The sequence below is a fragment of the Coregonus clupeaformis genome, chromosome 7 (assembly GCF_020615455.1).
Source record: "Coregonus clupeaformis isolate EN_2021a chromosome 7, ASM2061545v1, whole genome shotgun sequence".
In the NCBI taxonomy this organism is placed as follows: Eukaryota; Metazoa; Chordata; class Actinopteri; order Salmoniformes; family Salmonidae; genus Coregonus; species Coregonus clupeaformis.
The window spans coordinates 18430195-18444718 of NC_059198.1; the positions used below are offsets into that span (position 1 = coordinate 18430195).

General features: G+C 42.1%; 1 protein-coding gene across 1 annotated transcript in view; it reads left to right on the forward strand.

The window, feature by feature from the left end:
* The first annotated feature begins 382 nt into the window (after window positions 1–382).
* Window positions 383–14524, forward strand: part of malrd1 (MAM and LDL receptor class A domain containing 1) — a 146960-nt gene continuing 132818 nt past the window's right edge. Inside the window, exons 1-5 of the mRNA XM_041881133.2 lie at window positions 383–658; window positions 3695–3832; window positions 3989–4077; window positions 4176–4337; window positions 9329–9425. Coding sequence (XP_041737067.2) covers window positions 484–658; window positions 3695–3832; window positions 3989–4077; window positions 4176–4337; window positions 9329–9425 — 661 coding nt within the window. The 5' untranslated portion in view covers window positions 383–483. The remainder of the gene's footprint in view (window positions 659–3694; window positions 3833–3988; window positions 4078–4175; window positions 4338–9328; window positions 9426–14524) is intronic.

Below are 14524 nucleotides of genomic sequence, written 5' to 3' on the forward strand. Positions count from 1 at the left end.
TTGCAGGTTCAAATCCTTGAGCCACCTAGGTGAAAAATCTGCCAATGTGCCATTGAGCAAGGCACTTCACCCTAATTGCTCCTGTAAGTTGCTCTGGATAAGAGTGTCCGTGAAATGACAAATGTAAAAATGTTGATTATGTGCAAGGCACTAGCAGTCTTCAATTGCATTGCCAGTGCAATAAATACAAAACATCCTATGCAAATCACTACTTACATTCTGTAATGCTTTTATTACAGGGACAGCCTTACAGTACACACACAAACACACACCCAGGCCATTGAGTAACAGTCATAAAAGCCATTTATTGACCAGGAACGACAGCTAGAAAACTTGTTCGCTGTCAAAGTAAACTGTGATTCGCGAGGCACTACCTTTGTCGTGTACCTTACTCGTTCCTCTCGTAAAAACAACATGGTTTTACGGAAGTGAAGGGTGAGTGTGTGATTGTGGACTAGACTGAGTATTGGAATAACCTACCTGATGACTTTACTGCAGAGGCCTCTGTGCCTGCTGGCCTGCTCTCTGCTGTGTGTCTCTGTGTGTGCTGGGACATGCTGGCCAGGAGAGTTTACATGTGAACAGGGATGGTGTGTGTCTGAAGACCATGTGTGTGACTTCACTGACTATTGTGGGGATGGCAGCGATGAGAGAAATTGTGAGTATACAGCTCAATGAGTCAGTGATTTTCATAATAATTTGTATTTCCTTTATTGTTGATTACAGAAGACTCTTGAATCATTGATTATTCAGCCAAAGAATAAATCACTAATTAGGGGATGTGTCTATGTAAATGTGGAATTGTGTGATTAGATTAACGTTCTTAGATTATGCGTAAGCCTACATAACATGTAAAAGTAGCCTCCATCTTTGAGGTTACACAGATTAGATTATTTGATCAGATATTGTATGTGCTGTGTCATGACTGTCATACCAAACCAAACACACTTCAAACTGAACAATATGAAAATCAGCCCCTGTGTTCAGTTTGCTCGATCTAATGCAGCCCTACAGAAGAGAACATGGCACTGTCCCAAAAATTATTTTAACTCTGTGAGCTGAAGAGATATTTAAAGAGGTATTTGATGATATGCAGTATGTCCCTTCAGAAATGAAAAGCATGAGATGGTTTTCCACACTTAATTTTCCTAGAAACCTAGAATACCTATTACCTCTATCTCAGAGCAATTGAAATTCTTAGTGTTCATTACATAGACCCTATTTCCCAGTAGACCTGTAAACAGGATCATGTTTATGGAATGCATATAAACATATACAGTATACAGTGGGGAGAACAAGTATTTGATGCCGAATTGGCAGGTTTTCCTACTTACAAAGCATGTAGAGGTCTGTAATGTTTATCATAGGTACACTTCAACTGTGAGAGACTGAATCTAAAACAAAAATCCAGAAAATCACATTGTATGATTTTTAAGTAATTAATTTGCATTTTATTGCATGACATAAGTATTTGATCACCTACCAACCAGTAAGAATTCCGTCTCTCACAGACCTGTTAGTTTTTCTTTAAGAAGCCCTCCTGTTCTCCACTCATTACCTGTATTAACTGCACCTGTTTGAACTCGTTACCTGTATAAAAGACACCTGTCCACACACTCAATCAAACAGACTCCAACCTCTCCACAATGGCCAAGACCAGAGAGCTGTGTAAGGACATCAGGGATAAAATTGTAGACCTGCACAAGGCTGGGATGGGCTACAGGACAATAGGCAAGCAGCTTGGTGAGAAGGCAACAACTGTTGGCGCAGTTATTAGAAAATGGAAGAAGTTCAAGATGACGGTCAATCACCCTCGGTCTGGGGCTCCATGCAAGATCTAACCTCGTGGGGCATCAATGATCATGAGGAAGGTGAGGGATCAGCCCAGAACTACACGGCAGGACCTGGTCAATGACCTGAAGAAAGCTGGGACCACAGTCTCAAAGAAAACCATTAGTAACACACTACGCCGTCATGGATTAAAATACTGCAGCGCACGCAAGGTCCCCCTGCTCATGCCAGCGCATGTCCAGGCCCGTCTGAAGTTTGCCAATTACCATCTGGATGATCCAGAGGAGGAATGGGAGAAGCTCGTGTGGTCTGATGAGACAAAAATAGAGCTTTTTGGTCTAAACTCCACTCGCCGTGTTTGTAGGAAGAAGAAGGATGAGTACAACCCCAAGAACACCATCCCAACTGTGAAGCATGGAGGTGGAAACATCATTCTTTGGGGATGCTTTTCTGAAAAGGGGACAGGACGACTGCACCGTATTGAGGGGAGGATGGATGGGGCCATGTATCGCGAGATCTTGGCCAACAACCTCCTTCCCTCAGTAAGAGCATTGAAGATGGGTCGTGGCTGGGTCTTCCAGCATGACAACGACCCGAAACACACAGCCAGGGCAACTAAGGAGTGGCTCCGTAAGAAGCATCTCAAGGTCCAGGAGTGGCCTAGCCAGTCTCCAGACCTGAACCCAATAGAAAGTCTTTGGAGGGAGCTGAAAGTCCGTATTGCCCAGCGACAGCCCCGAAACCTGAAGGATCTGGTGCGGGTCTGTATGGAGGAGTGGGCCAAAATCCCTGCTGCAGTGTGTGCAAACCTGGTCAAGACCTACAGGAAATGTATGATCTCTGTAATTGCAAACAAAGGTTTCTGTACCAAATATTAAATTCTGCTTTTCTGATGTATCAAATACTTATGTCATGCAATAAAATGCAAATTAATTACTTAAAAATCATACAATTTGTTTTAGATTCCGTCTCTCACAGTTGAAGTGTACCTATGATAAAAATCACAGACCTCTACATGCTTTGTAAGTAGGAAAACCTGCAAAATCGGCAGTGTATCAAATACTTGTTCTCCCCACTGTATATATAGAAAATAACCATTATATGGTCACATGAAATGGGGGAGAGATGTGTATTTAAATGAGGAGATTACCTGTACTTTGCACCAATGGAAATGCACAGAATGTTTACCCATACACATGTTCTAACACCTAGACTGGCAAACTACATGACTACCTAGAGCTGCCCTAGTAAAGAGAGACAGATCAATATTTATGGTGCTAGTCCTCCACTGCTTCAGCTCCATGCATTCCAATATGGCTGAGTCCCAAATGGCACCCTAGTCCCCTATATAATGTATTACCTTTGACCATGGCCCATAGGGCTCTGGTCAAAAGTACTGTAGTGCACTACATAGGGAATAGGTTGCCATTTGGGAGACATCCTATGTCTTTAGAGATACTTTGGCTATGTCCAGCCATTTAGCTTGACCTATAGCTCCCTCATACAACCACTTCTCCCTGAGTTTCATTCACAAGGTTCCCTCACTGACCCTATGGCTACGAATGGGTATGTTACCTCCAAATAATACAATATATTAACACCAAAGGTTTATAGCGCAGTTTTGTCAGAGGGTCGTAAAGTAACACTTTAGGGAGTTTAAGCAGATCTGCTAAACAAATGGTTATTTATGATGCCTACAGTACAACCTACAGCGGAACCGTGCACCTCAGAGGGCTCTTAAACTACTATATAGTCCATAGGGCTCTGGTCAAAAGTAGTGAACTACAGTATATAGGGAATAGCGTGCCATTTGGAACCCAGAGTCATGGTGTCCACTGGCCGACCTGCTGTGTTCTGTGTTCATGAATGTTCTTGGTGGTTATAAGCATTTTTTTTTGTGAAGGTTCTGGATACACTAGGTGTGACTTTGAGCAGGGGTTCTGTGACCTGTTACCCAGTGCTGAAACACACTTAGGATGGACCAGAAGAACAGGGTTCAACACCACCGGACCTAAACACGACCATGCCAACAACCAATCAGGTACCGCAATGATGAGCTCAGAATTTAAAAAGCTACTTTGGTAAATGATTTGGGCCGTTCTTGAGCATGATGCACAGACTTGCCTACTCAAAATACACGAGCACTCAAGAACATTGGACATTTTATACTCTCTTTCCCTCTCTCTCGCTCCTCCAGCTCATTACCTGGCTCTGTGGCCTGTGACAGGAGAGACAGCACAGGCTTACTTGAGGAGTCCTGTGTTCCTGCCCTCAAAGACATGCTGGGTAAAACACACCGTTAATAACACCCGGTTAATCCTGCCATTGTGTTGACTGGCTGTCAACCTCCTTTACTGACATGCCACGTGTCCTCCCCTCTACAGCTGACCTTCTATCACCATGTGGGTGTGGTGAGTGGGTCTTTACAGGTCCTGACCCAAAAATACCCACTAGGTTGGAGCCACTCTGTGTGGAACCAGTCAGAAACACAGGCACACACATGGCTACGGACAGTGATACCTTTCACCAGTGCTCACCAATTCCAGGTCTGTATCAACCTGCCTCACAACTTTCACCTGTCATTCACAATCACAAACCATACAGTTACTGGCTGTACAGTTTGGTAGGTTATACACTGCATGACCGGTGCAGCTCTAGCAGGGCAGAAATTTGATGAACTGACTTGTTGGAAAGGTGGCATCCTATGACGGTGCCACTTTGAAAGTCACTGAGCTCTTCAGTAAGGACATTTTACTGACACTGTTTGTCTATGGAGATTGCATGGCGGTGTGCTCGATTTTATACCTGTCAGCAACGGGTGTGAAGGGGTGTCCACATACTTTTGTATATATAGTGTACATGCAACCATCAATAGGATTGCAGAAATCACAGATCAAGAGCTAACTATCTTGTCTCTGTTTGTTGTTTTTGCATGTAATGTCATTATTGACCATTGATGCATAAAGCTGTCAGGCATAGCGTGTAGCATTAAATGGGGGTCCAGAGCCTCTTAGCTGGTTCTGACCCAACTGGACTCTACTCTAGCCATCTGGACTGAGCTGAAACCTACTGATAGTGTCCTCCTCTGCTCCACAGACACAGACCGGGTCTCACCACCCTGTTGTCTGGTGCCTCACCCCTTCTGTTACCCCTCTCTCTGTCTCGACCATCTGCTACTGGGACTATCCAGCTCCACATCTCCACAGCTCCAAAATGGCTGAATGATTCATGTAATAGAGGTCAACTCTGCATGTATGCTGACATTCAGTTTCACTTTGAGACACAAACAAATTCATTTTCCGATCAAACAGTACATGTCAGACGATTCAGTTTGATGAAATTAGAGTTTTGAATTATATTGAGACAGTGACTTGGAATTGAATCTGTCCAATTGCATCAGTCTCATCAGTCTCTTGTTGACAGAAATATGAAATGTTGAGTCATAGCATAATGCTGATGTGGGTATGACACAAGCCACTGATTCATGTAGTCACAAATCAGTCCTAATCAGATGAGTTGTAAAACTCCACTGTGGAAGATGTAGCCTGTGGACTTTGAACAGAACAGCAGCGAATTAGGCTGATAGCAGAGACAGGAAGAGAGATATAAAGGTTTGGTCAGATGAACACAGTCCTAAGATGCCTTAGCTAAGTGCACTATTAACCATACACACTTGGACACTTGGTGGACACAAGTGCGCATGAACACCACACATACACAGTGACGTGTCCAGAACGTTTTGAATGGCGTGACCAAGGTGGGGTAAAGACCCAGTTCAGGGGGGCAATAACATTTTGAACCTTAATTGATGCATGGTGGATTTTTTAAAATATAATTATGATGGTTCAACGCATTAAATGCTTCAGCTTAGGTTTGGCCCCCCTAAACTTTTCCTCTTCAAATAAATCATAAATCAATTCCAATTCCAGTGCTTGCATTCAAGGTCAGGATTTTATATAAGGGTATTAGCATACAGTAGTAAATTCACTTGAAAGTGCCATCCAGAGTGCGAATTATACTGTGACATTCGGGGGTCTCTATTTGTTTTTCACGGGACCTCCTATATGGCATTTATATTAAAGACTGTAAAAATGTATTACCTTTTAATGTGTTATTAACACAACTCCTTTACTGTCAGGTAAAAATAAATATTTCAGAAAAAGACTACCAGCCTACCTGTCAGGAGATGAGTCTCAGCTAAACCGTGCCTATACAACCTGTTGACATGTTGAGGGTTGACGTTTGTCTGACTCTTGACGTTTGATAATTCCAGTGAAACCGTGTCGGATTCCTGACATCATTAATATTTGGACATGCACACAGACATGGTCAAATAGATATATTCTTTGTTCTCTCTTATCATTTCAGGAAGCTAGCTAGCTATACACTGGGTGCACAAAACATTAGGAACACCTGCTCTTTCCATGATATAGACTGACCAGGAGAATCCAGGTGAAAGCTATAATCCCTTATTGATGTCACCTGTTAAATCCACTTCAATCAGTGTAGATGAAAGGGAGGAGACAGGTTAAAGAAGGATTTGTAAGACTTGAGACAATTGAGACATCAGCTGTGTTCGAATACTCATACTAACCGCACTAACCATACTATTTGTGATGTAAATTGAGTATGTAGTATGCTTATTGTTCATAGTATGGATGTAGTTAGTATGCCAAAAGTTCCCGGATGTTGTACTACATTCACCAAAATACGAAGTATACAAGCAGTGGACACTATTTCCGTGCTTTTAGGGCCCATAAAGCAATTATTCAGACAATGGGCATGGCTTCACAACATTTTCAGATGTGAAGAAAATGGCGGAAAATATGCAGCTGAAGTCCGACGAGAGCGGATACAAATTAATTGCTTTAACTAATTATGACAAATGTTAAGAAAATGTTGAGCAATGTAATAAAGTAATGACTTTTCAAATAAGTTCCGTTACACGTTATGTTGGCTGACAATTTGTTAGCTACGCTAGCCTTATGAACCGCGTAGCATGTCATTACAGCAGTTGCTTGTATGTACCGGTATGTTAGCTAGCTACCTAACGTTAGTTGGCTACTAATACATCGAACTTGTCAGTATAACTATATGCTATCTAACTAACTACCCAACATTTATTGATTTGATTATTCACGTCATTCTTAGCTTAGCTAAGTGGTATAGTCATGTGCGTTCTCAATGGACATTGTTAATGAAGTCGTAAGATGTCTAGCTAGTAATTTGTTATGCTAACAAGCTAGCAAGTTGCATAGCAACAGCATCAACTTCCAGTAGACAGGTGTAGCGCTAGTACACTCAACTGAAAGGATACCGTTTGTTTACAGTATACTAAAATGAACTAATAGTATATAGTCTGTAGTATATACTCATTAAGTATGTAGTATACAGTATGTTAGTATGAGTATTCGAACACAGCTATGGATTGTGTGTGTGTCCCATTCAGAGGGTGAATGGGCAAGACAAAAGATTCAAGTGCCTTTGAACAGGGTATGGTAGTAGGTGCAAGGCGCAGCGGTTTGAGTGTGTCAAGAACTACAACGCTGCTGGGTTTTTCACTCAACAGTTTTCTGTATGTATCAAGAATGGTCCACCACCCAAAGGACATCCAGCCAATGACAGGCCAGTGGTCGAAAACGGGTCATTGATAAAAGAGGACAAAGGAGGCTGACACAGATGGGCTACAGTTAGTCAACTGACAGTCAACATGGGCCAGCATCCCTATGGAACACTTTCGACACCTTGTAGAGTCATGCCCCGACGAATTGAGGCTGTTCTGAGGGCAAAAGGGGGTGCAACTCAATATTAGGAAGGTGTTCCTAATGTTTTGTACACTGTGTATATCAATGCATTATATAAATTGTGGCTGTGAATCCGCCATAGAAATAGAGTATAAGCTCCGGTAATATGGATAGCCTAATGAATGGTTTGGAGCGTGTATTGAAGCAATGGGCGAGTTTTGCATGGCCCGGTGCCCCGGGTGGGTGGAGATTTCTCTTTAGGATCAATGGAATGTTCAAAAATGAGCAAACCCTACATGCAAAACAAAATTGCCTAAAACATTAGTGGTCAAAACCATTCATCTTGGGGCGACAGGGCAGCGGGGTTCTAAAATGCAATTGTACAGTATCATGCAATTTTACCATTTATAAAATGGTCATATTTTTTAAAAATAATGCAGACTAGCTAAAAAATAAGTGAAACTTGACAAATTATCCAATGGATTATGATAATTTGCTGGTATGATAATGATAATTTGCTGCACCCCATATTTTAATTTGCTCCATGGCAAGGCTGCCAAGTGTAGGGTCATCACTAGTTAACATAGCCACAAAGTCATAAACCCCTCTATTTCTATATTTTCTATTCTTAAAATCTGATTTTAAACCTAACTCTCACATTAACCCTAACCTTTACCACACTGCTAACATTAGCCTAAATCTAACCTTAAATTAAGACCAAAAAGCTAATTTTAGTTTTCATGAATTTGTGCGATATAGCCTATTTTGACTTTGTGGCTGTTTTATCTAGTGGAAACCCAGGTGTAGGCTACAGAGAAAAACTGTTTGGCTCTCAGACGACTCGCGAATAGAAAGAACTTTGCAGCAGGTGTTTTTGATTAATAAACATTGCAATGCTGGTGGGTGTTAATGGTGCTTTCAAAACAACTGGGAACTCAGGGAAAAAACTAGGTCAAATCATGATGTCAGTGATCTTCAGGTCGGAAAGGCGGAGCTCTAAAAAGATGCCAGAGTTTCCGACTTGGAATTCCGAGTTGGATGACCCAGTTGTCTTGAATGCACTGAACACAGCATAACATTTAAATAAAACCCAGCCCTAAAACAAAATGTAGGCTGAAAATAATTTGCACGTCATCTCATAGGAAAAGACACGTAAGACTCACGGAAACATTCAAAGTCACACATTTGGATTTGGCACTTCAAGCCCAAATATATCATACTTTGACTAAAACGATGACTTATCTGGCCATTGTCTTTCAGCTCAAAAAAGTGTTCTACTGATGTGAGTGTTTAATGACATTCAGACTACAAAGTGGCATGTATTCATAGTGGCAAGGGAAGCCAGGCTTCCCCAACAATTTTAACAATACAAAAAGAAACAAACGTATAAAATGATTTCTCATTCGTGTCTATCCGTGTTTCATAATTGTCCTTCAATTCGCAAGAGGCTGAATTTATTTCACCAGAGAAAGCGCCCCTGTGTCTTAGTATCTGTAGCCCATGTATCTGATGCTGTCTGGCCAAAAATAATGACATGTCACATACTAAGACAGAGGGGCGCTGTTTCGCTCGCTCGGATGCTTTCTCCAGTGAGAATGTCTTGCTGAGTCTTTGTCAAAATTATCAATATATTCAGAGACGACCTATCAGATCTCAGAATTTCTGGGGGGGACACTGGGGTGGCCAATCAGATTTCAGGGAGGGCCGTGACCACCCTGGACCACCCCCTGGACATGCCACTGCGCACACTCACACACACACTGTATGATGTTCCTCTGTCCTGTGTATTACAGGTCATCATTCTAGGGGTGCTCTCTGGTGACAGTGACCCCTCTGAGACCATGGCCATAGATGACATCTCCTTCAGTGATGGCTGTGTGACTGTCCCTGGTAAGGTCTTCTTCCATACCACCTCACTGTACACACAGTTGTCAGGCCATGGCAATGGTTAAAATGATCAGAATCAGCGTTACACAGTAAAGTATATCCCCTATAGGGCTACATATGAGGAAAACCAAGAAGAGAGGATATACTGTAGTTAAAATACAAATGTCAATACACACACAATCCTGTTCTGTGTGTTGGTATTCTGAAGAGGCAGGTGGACATGGCCCGAGCAGTCAGTCATAACTCAAAATGTGGCAATGTTTGGTTGTTTTTTCCCTTATAAACCTACTGTACCTGGCCTCACACTGAGGCCTCTTAATCATGAGTCTGTAAATTCACCCCAAAGTGTGAGCTCACCATCTTAATTTATGGCTGTTGGGGTGATGGATTGGACAAGAGTGGCCATGTGAAGCCATAATTCAGCGCTGTGTGTTTGTGTGATTGCTGGACATGGATTTGTGAATGATAGCACTGAATGTGAGAGGCCCCAGGGCTGCACAGCATTAGAGCGGATCATATTACCTTATACATTTTAAGCCCTCTAGAGAAAGATTTCCATAACCTCCGGCTCAGTGTGCTCCTTCAATAGAGGTAGAGGAGATCAGCAACACTTGGAGCACAAATGGAATTAAAATAAAAAAAGCTTCTTTATTGCAAAGAGTTGAACCAACGCATTTCAGCTTTTGGCATTTTCAGGGTTTTTACAGAAAAAAGAAGGAATGAGGCTTTTGAACATTTTAAAATGGCGTCAGGGACCAATCACAAAGAATATGCAAATAAAAACATGTGATAGGTTAAAACAGTTGTAGAAAGACCAACCAATTGATTGTGAGTGCATGTTGCACTGACCAATGGAATGTGAAAACACCAAAATAACATAAAATGATAGGTTGGAAGAGTTACATGAATCTGACCAATTATTATTAGCATAGACTGACCAATAGATTGTGATATGTTGTACTGGCCAATAGAACATGTACATATGCTTTCAATGAGGGGGTTCGATTAATCTCGCCCGGGCGGCCGTGTAGGCATGTTTTGCACTGGGTGAAAGTTGATTGCATTAGTTTTGGAACCGGACTGCCTCCTGGGCGTGAGCCAGGCGCCCCATTCAAAGCCCACGGCGATGTCGGCTCAAAACAAAGTGACGTAGGAGCGCGTGGAGTAATGAGTAGGATTCTATTTCACATGCAAAAGTGATTGCCTTTGAGCTTTATTTGCCTTCCCAATGAAAACAAGTTAGAAAATTCAAACATTTATTTTATGGAAAATGTTTCTGGACGATGCACCATGCTGCCTTGTTGACAAAATGACCGAGCGGCACAGATTACTGTTCGATTTGAGAAGGGCGCTCCTCCCTCCCGGCGTTCACCCGATGACGTAACAGGCCTTTGCCCGGTGCCCTGCGGCTCAGTATAATCGAATGCGCCCAATGATATAGACAGTAGAGTGTATTACCACCTGACAATGTAAACAGACACTCATGACATTACCAATGATAAATAAGGAAAAATAAGAGATGTGCTTACTAGAGGAAATCCTTGATAATGAATTCCTCGTTCATACCATTAGGATTAAGACTTTTGAAATGGAATCTATAAAACGCCTCTCTACACTTTCTAAATTGATTAATGTCACCACCTCTTGGACCAAGGGACATTTTCTCAATTCCAATAAAAGAGAATGCTGATATGTGATGATTTGCTTTAAAATGTCTGGCCACTGGATTTTTAAGATCTTCTATTTTGATAGAGTTTCTGTTCAATGGTATGTTCCTTAAGGGATTAAGTGAACATTTAGTCTCACCTACAGTGCCTTCGGAAAGTACTTTTTCCACATTTTGTTAGGTTACTGGCTTATTCTAAAATGTACTAAATTGTTTTTTTCCCTTCATCAATCTACACACAATACCCCATAATGACAAAGCAAAAACAGGTTTAGAAATGTTTGCTAATTTATTCAAAATAAAAAACTGAAATATTACATTTACATAAGTATTCAGACCCTTTACTCAGTACTTTGTTGATGCACAGTTATTTTCAGGTCTCTCCAGAAATGTTAGATCGGGTTTAAGTCCGGGCTCTGGCTGGGCCACTCAAGGACAATAAGAGACTTGTCCTGAAGCCACTCCTGTGTTGTCTTGGCTGTGTGCTTAGGGTCGTTGTCCTGTTGGAAGGTGAACCTTCGTCTGAGGTTCTGAGCGCTCTGGAGCAGGTTTTCATCAGACCCTGCCGCTGAAAAACATCCCCACAGTATGATTCCGCCACCACCATGCTTCACCTTTGGGATGGTGTCAGTTTTCCTCCAGATGTGACGCTTGGCATTCAGGCCAAAGAGTTCAATCTTGGTTTCATCAGACCAGAGAATCTTGTTTCTCATGGTCTGAGAGTCTTTTGGCAAACTCCAAGTGGGCTGTCATGTGCCTTTGACTGAGAAGTGGCTTCCGTCTGGCCACTCTACCATAAAGGCCTGATTGGTGGAGTGCTGCAGAGATGGTTATCCTTCTGGAAGGTTCTCCCATCTTCACAGAGGACCTCTAGAGCTCTGTCAGAGTGACCATCGGGTTCTTGGTCACCTCCCTGACCAAGGCCCTTCTCCCCTGATTGCTCAGTTTGGCTGCGTGGCCAGCTCTAGGAAGAGTCTTGGTGGTTCCAAACTTCTTCCATTTAAGAATGATGGAGACCACTGTGTTCTTGAGGACCTTTAATGCTGCAGACATTTTTTGGTACCCTTCCCCACATCTATGCCTCGACACAATCCTGTCTCGGAGCTCTACGAACAATTCCTTCTACATCATGACTTGGTTTTTGCTCTGACATGCACTGTCAACTGTGGGACCTTATATAGACAGGTGTGTGCCTTTCCAAATCATGTCCAATCAATTGAATTTACCACAGGTGGACTCCAATCAAGTTGTAGAAACATCTCAAGGATGATCAATGGAAACAGGATGCACCTGAGCTCAATTTCGAGTCACATAGCAAAGGGTCTGAATACTTATGTAAATAAGGTATTTATGTTTTTTATTTTGAATAAATGTGCCAAAATGTAAAAAAAACTATTTTCGCTTGTCATTATGGGATATTGTGTGTAGATTGTTTAGGATTCTTTTTTTAAAAACCGCCTTATTCTGGAACGCCACAGTGATCGCGGCGAGTTAGTTGCAATTGTGTTTCTATTTCTGGTAACATTTGCGGGACGCTAGCGCATTGCAAAAGTGGTACCTAAAATCGATCAACATGACAAGCATATGTTCAGTATGAGGCTGTCACAATATTTGGATGATTTTACAACATCAGTGTTTTGAACACCAACCTCTACGTCGATCTGAATGTACCTGTGGAGCTCCATTCGACCTGCATCCACCTCCTAAAGACACAGAGTCTTTGCGGCTCAAAGCGTTGAACCTAAAGAAACCACCAAAACGTCCCTTTGTGTGCTCCTACCACTTCTTTGACAAGAAGCCTACAGTGGAGCATCCTTACCCAGAAAAATGGCTTGGCTACGATGCTCCACTGGTGAAGAAGCGTTGGGTGTTGGTCAGGCAGTCATCAGTGACAGGTAAGCCTAATGCTTGAGCAGTTTGCCTGCTCTCACTTTGGTTCTCCCTCTTGCTCTTGTATCTAAGCGCAGTCTCATAATAGCACAATTTATTTCCTTTACAACTCAATAAAAAATTCCCATTTTATATATACTTAATTGTTATGATTATTAAATATTATTAGGAGCGTCCATGCAGTATTGTACGTTTTATTGTACGTTTTTAAAAATTAATTGTCCATTGACTTGTTTAACAAGCCATACTGATTTCTTAACAGATGACACAACAGGCTCAAGTGTTCACCAAATTGAAAATGGGGATTGGCCAACACAGATAGAAGTAATGGATATGCCTTCAGAGAATGATGCCCAAACCCAATGGGAAGACCCTTCTGTAAGTGATCACAACTACAGCTCAGGTGATCATGTAAAGCCCACTACTTGTGAGGCAGGGACACAGTGCCCAGCAGCATCTCTCTACAAAACCCTGCTGAGGAACGAAGCCCTCTGTACACTGTATACAGGCTTGTCTCTTGCGCCTTTTCTATGCTGGTGGAACATCTTCTACCCCACTACAAAGACAGCTTTCAGTTAGACCTGACAGACCAACTCCTGATGACACTGATGAAGCTGAAGCTCAACTTGCTGCAGCAGTACCTAACAGAAAGGTTTGGTGTTTCCCAGAGTATTGTCAGTCGAGTGATTAGTTATTGGATTGACATGATGGAAGAGAATCTGAGGGAGTACATTCCATGGCTGCCAAGGGAGACCATCCGTGCTACAATGCCACAATGTTTTAAGGACCACTACCCAGGAACAACCTGCATTATTGACTGCTCAGAAACTGCTTTACAGAAGTGCAATAATCTGGATTCAAGGGGTGTGTCATTCAGCCATTACTACGCCCAGAACGCTATCAAGTACCTGGTGGCCATTGCACCTTGTGGTCTAGTGATGTTCATCTCCTCAGCATGTGGAGGTAGATGTAGCGACAAATATATAACATCGGATTCTGGGTTCCTGGAGTACCTCTGTCCAGGTGATGAGGTCATGGCTGACCGGGGCTTCACTATCCGTGATCTGCTACACGAGAGGAATGTCAAATTAACAATTCCAGCCTTCACAAAAAGTGGCGCACAGCTGTCAGAGGAGGACACCACATGGACAAGACGGGTAGCTAATGTGAGGGTTGATGTGGAACGCGTAATTCTAAGGCTCAAACGGTTTAGAATCATCTCACAGACAGTGCCAATCAACCTCTCATCTAAAATGGACAAAATACTTCAAATCTGTGCTGCCCTGTGTAACCTGCGTGGTGATATCATTCATGAAAATGTTGAATGAACTGACCAGTCAAATGCCATTCACAGGGTCGATTTCCCAATATGAATTAAAGTTGTGTCAAAAGTTACGTTAAATAAATGTCAATTAATTCCATAACTCAACTTAATTATTTGTTTTACATACTCATTAATATTAATAAAAAACTAAGCCATAAAAACTATTTCCACAATACTGTGACTGTTGATGCATTAAGTCAGGCTTTTTAATTGAAAAACAAT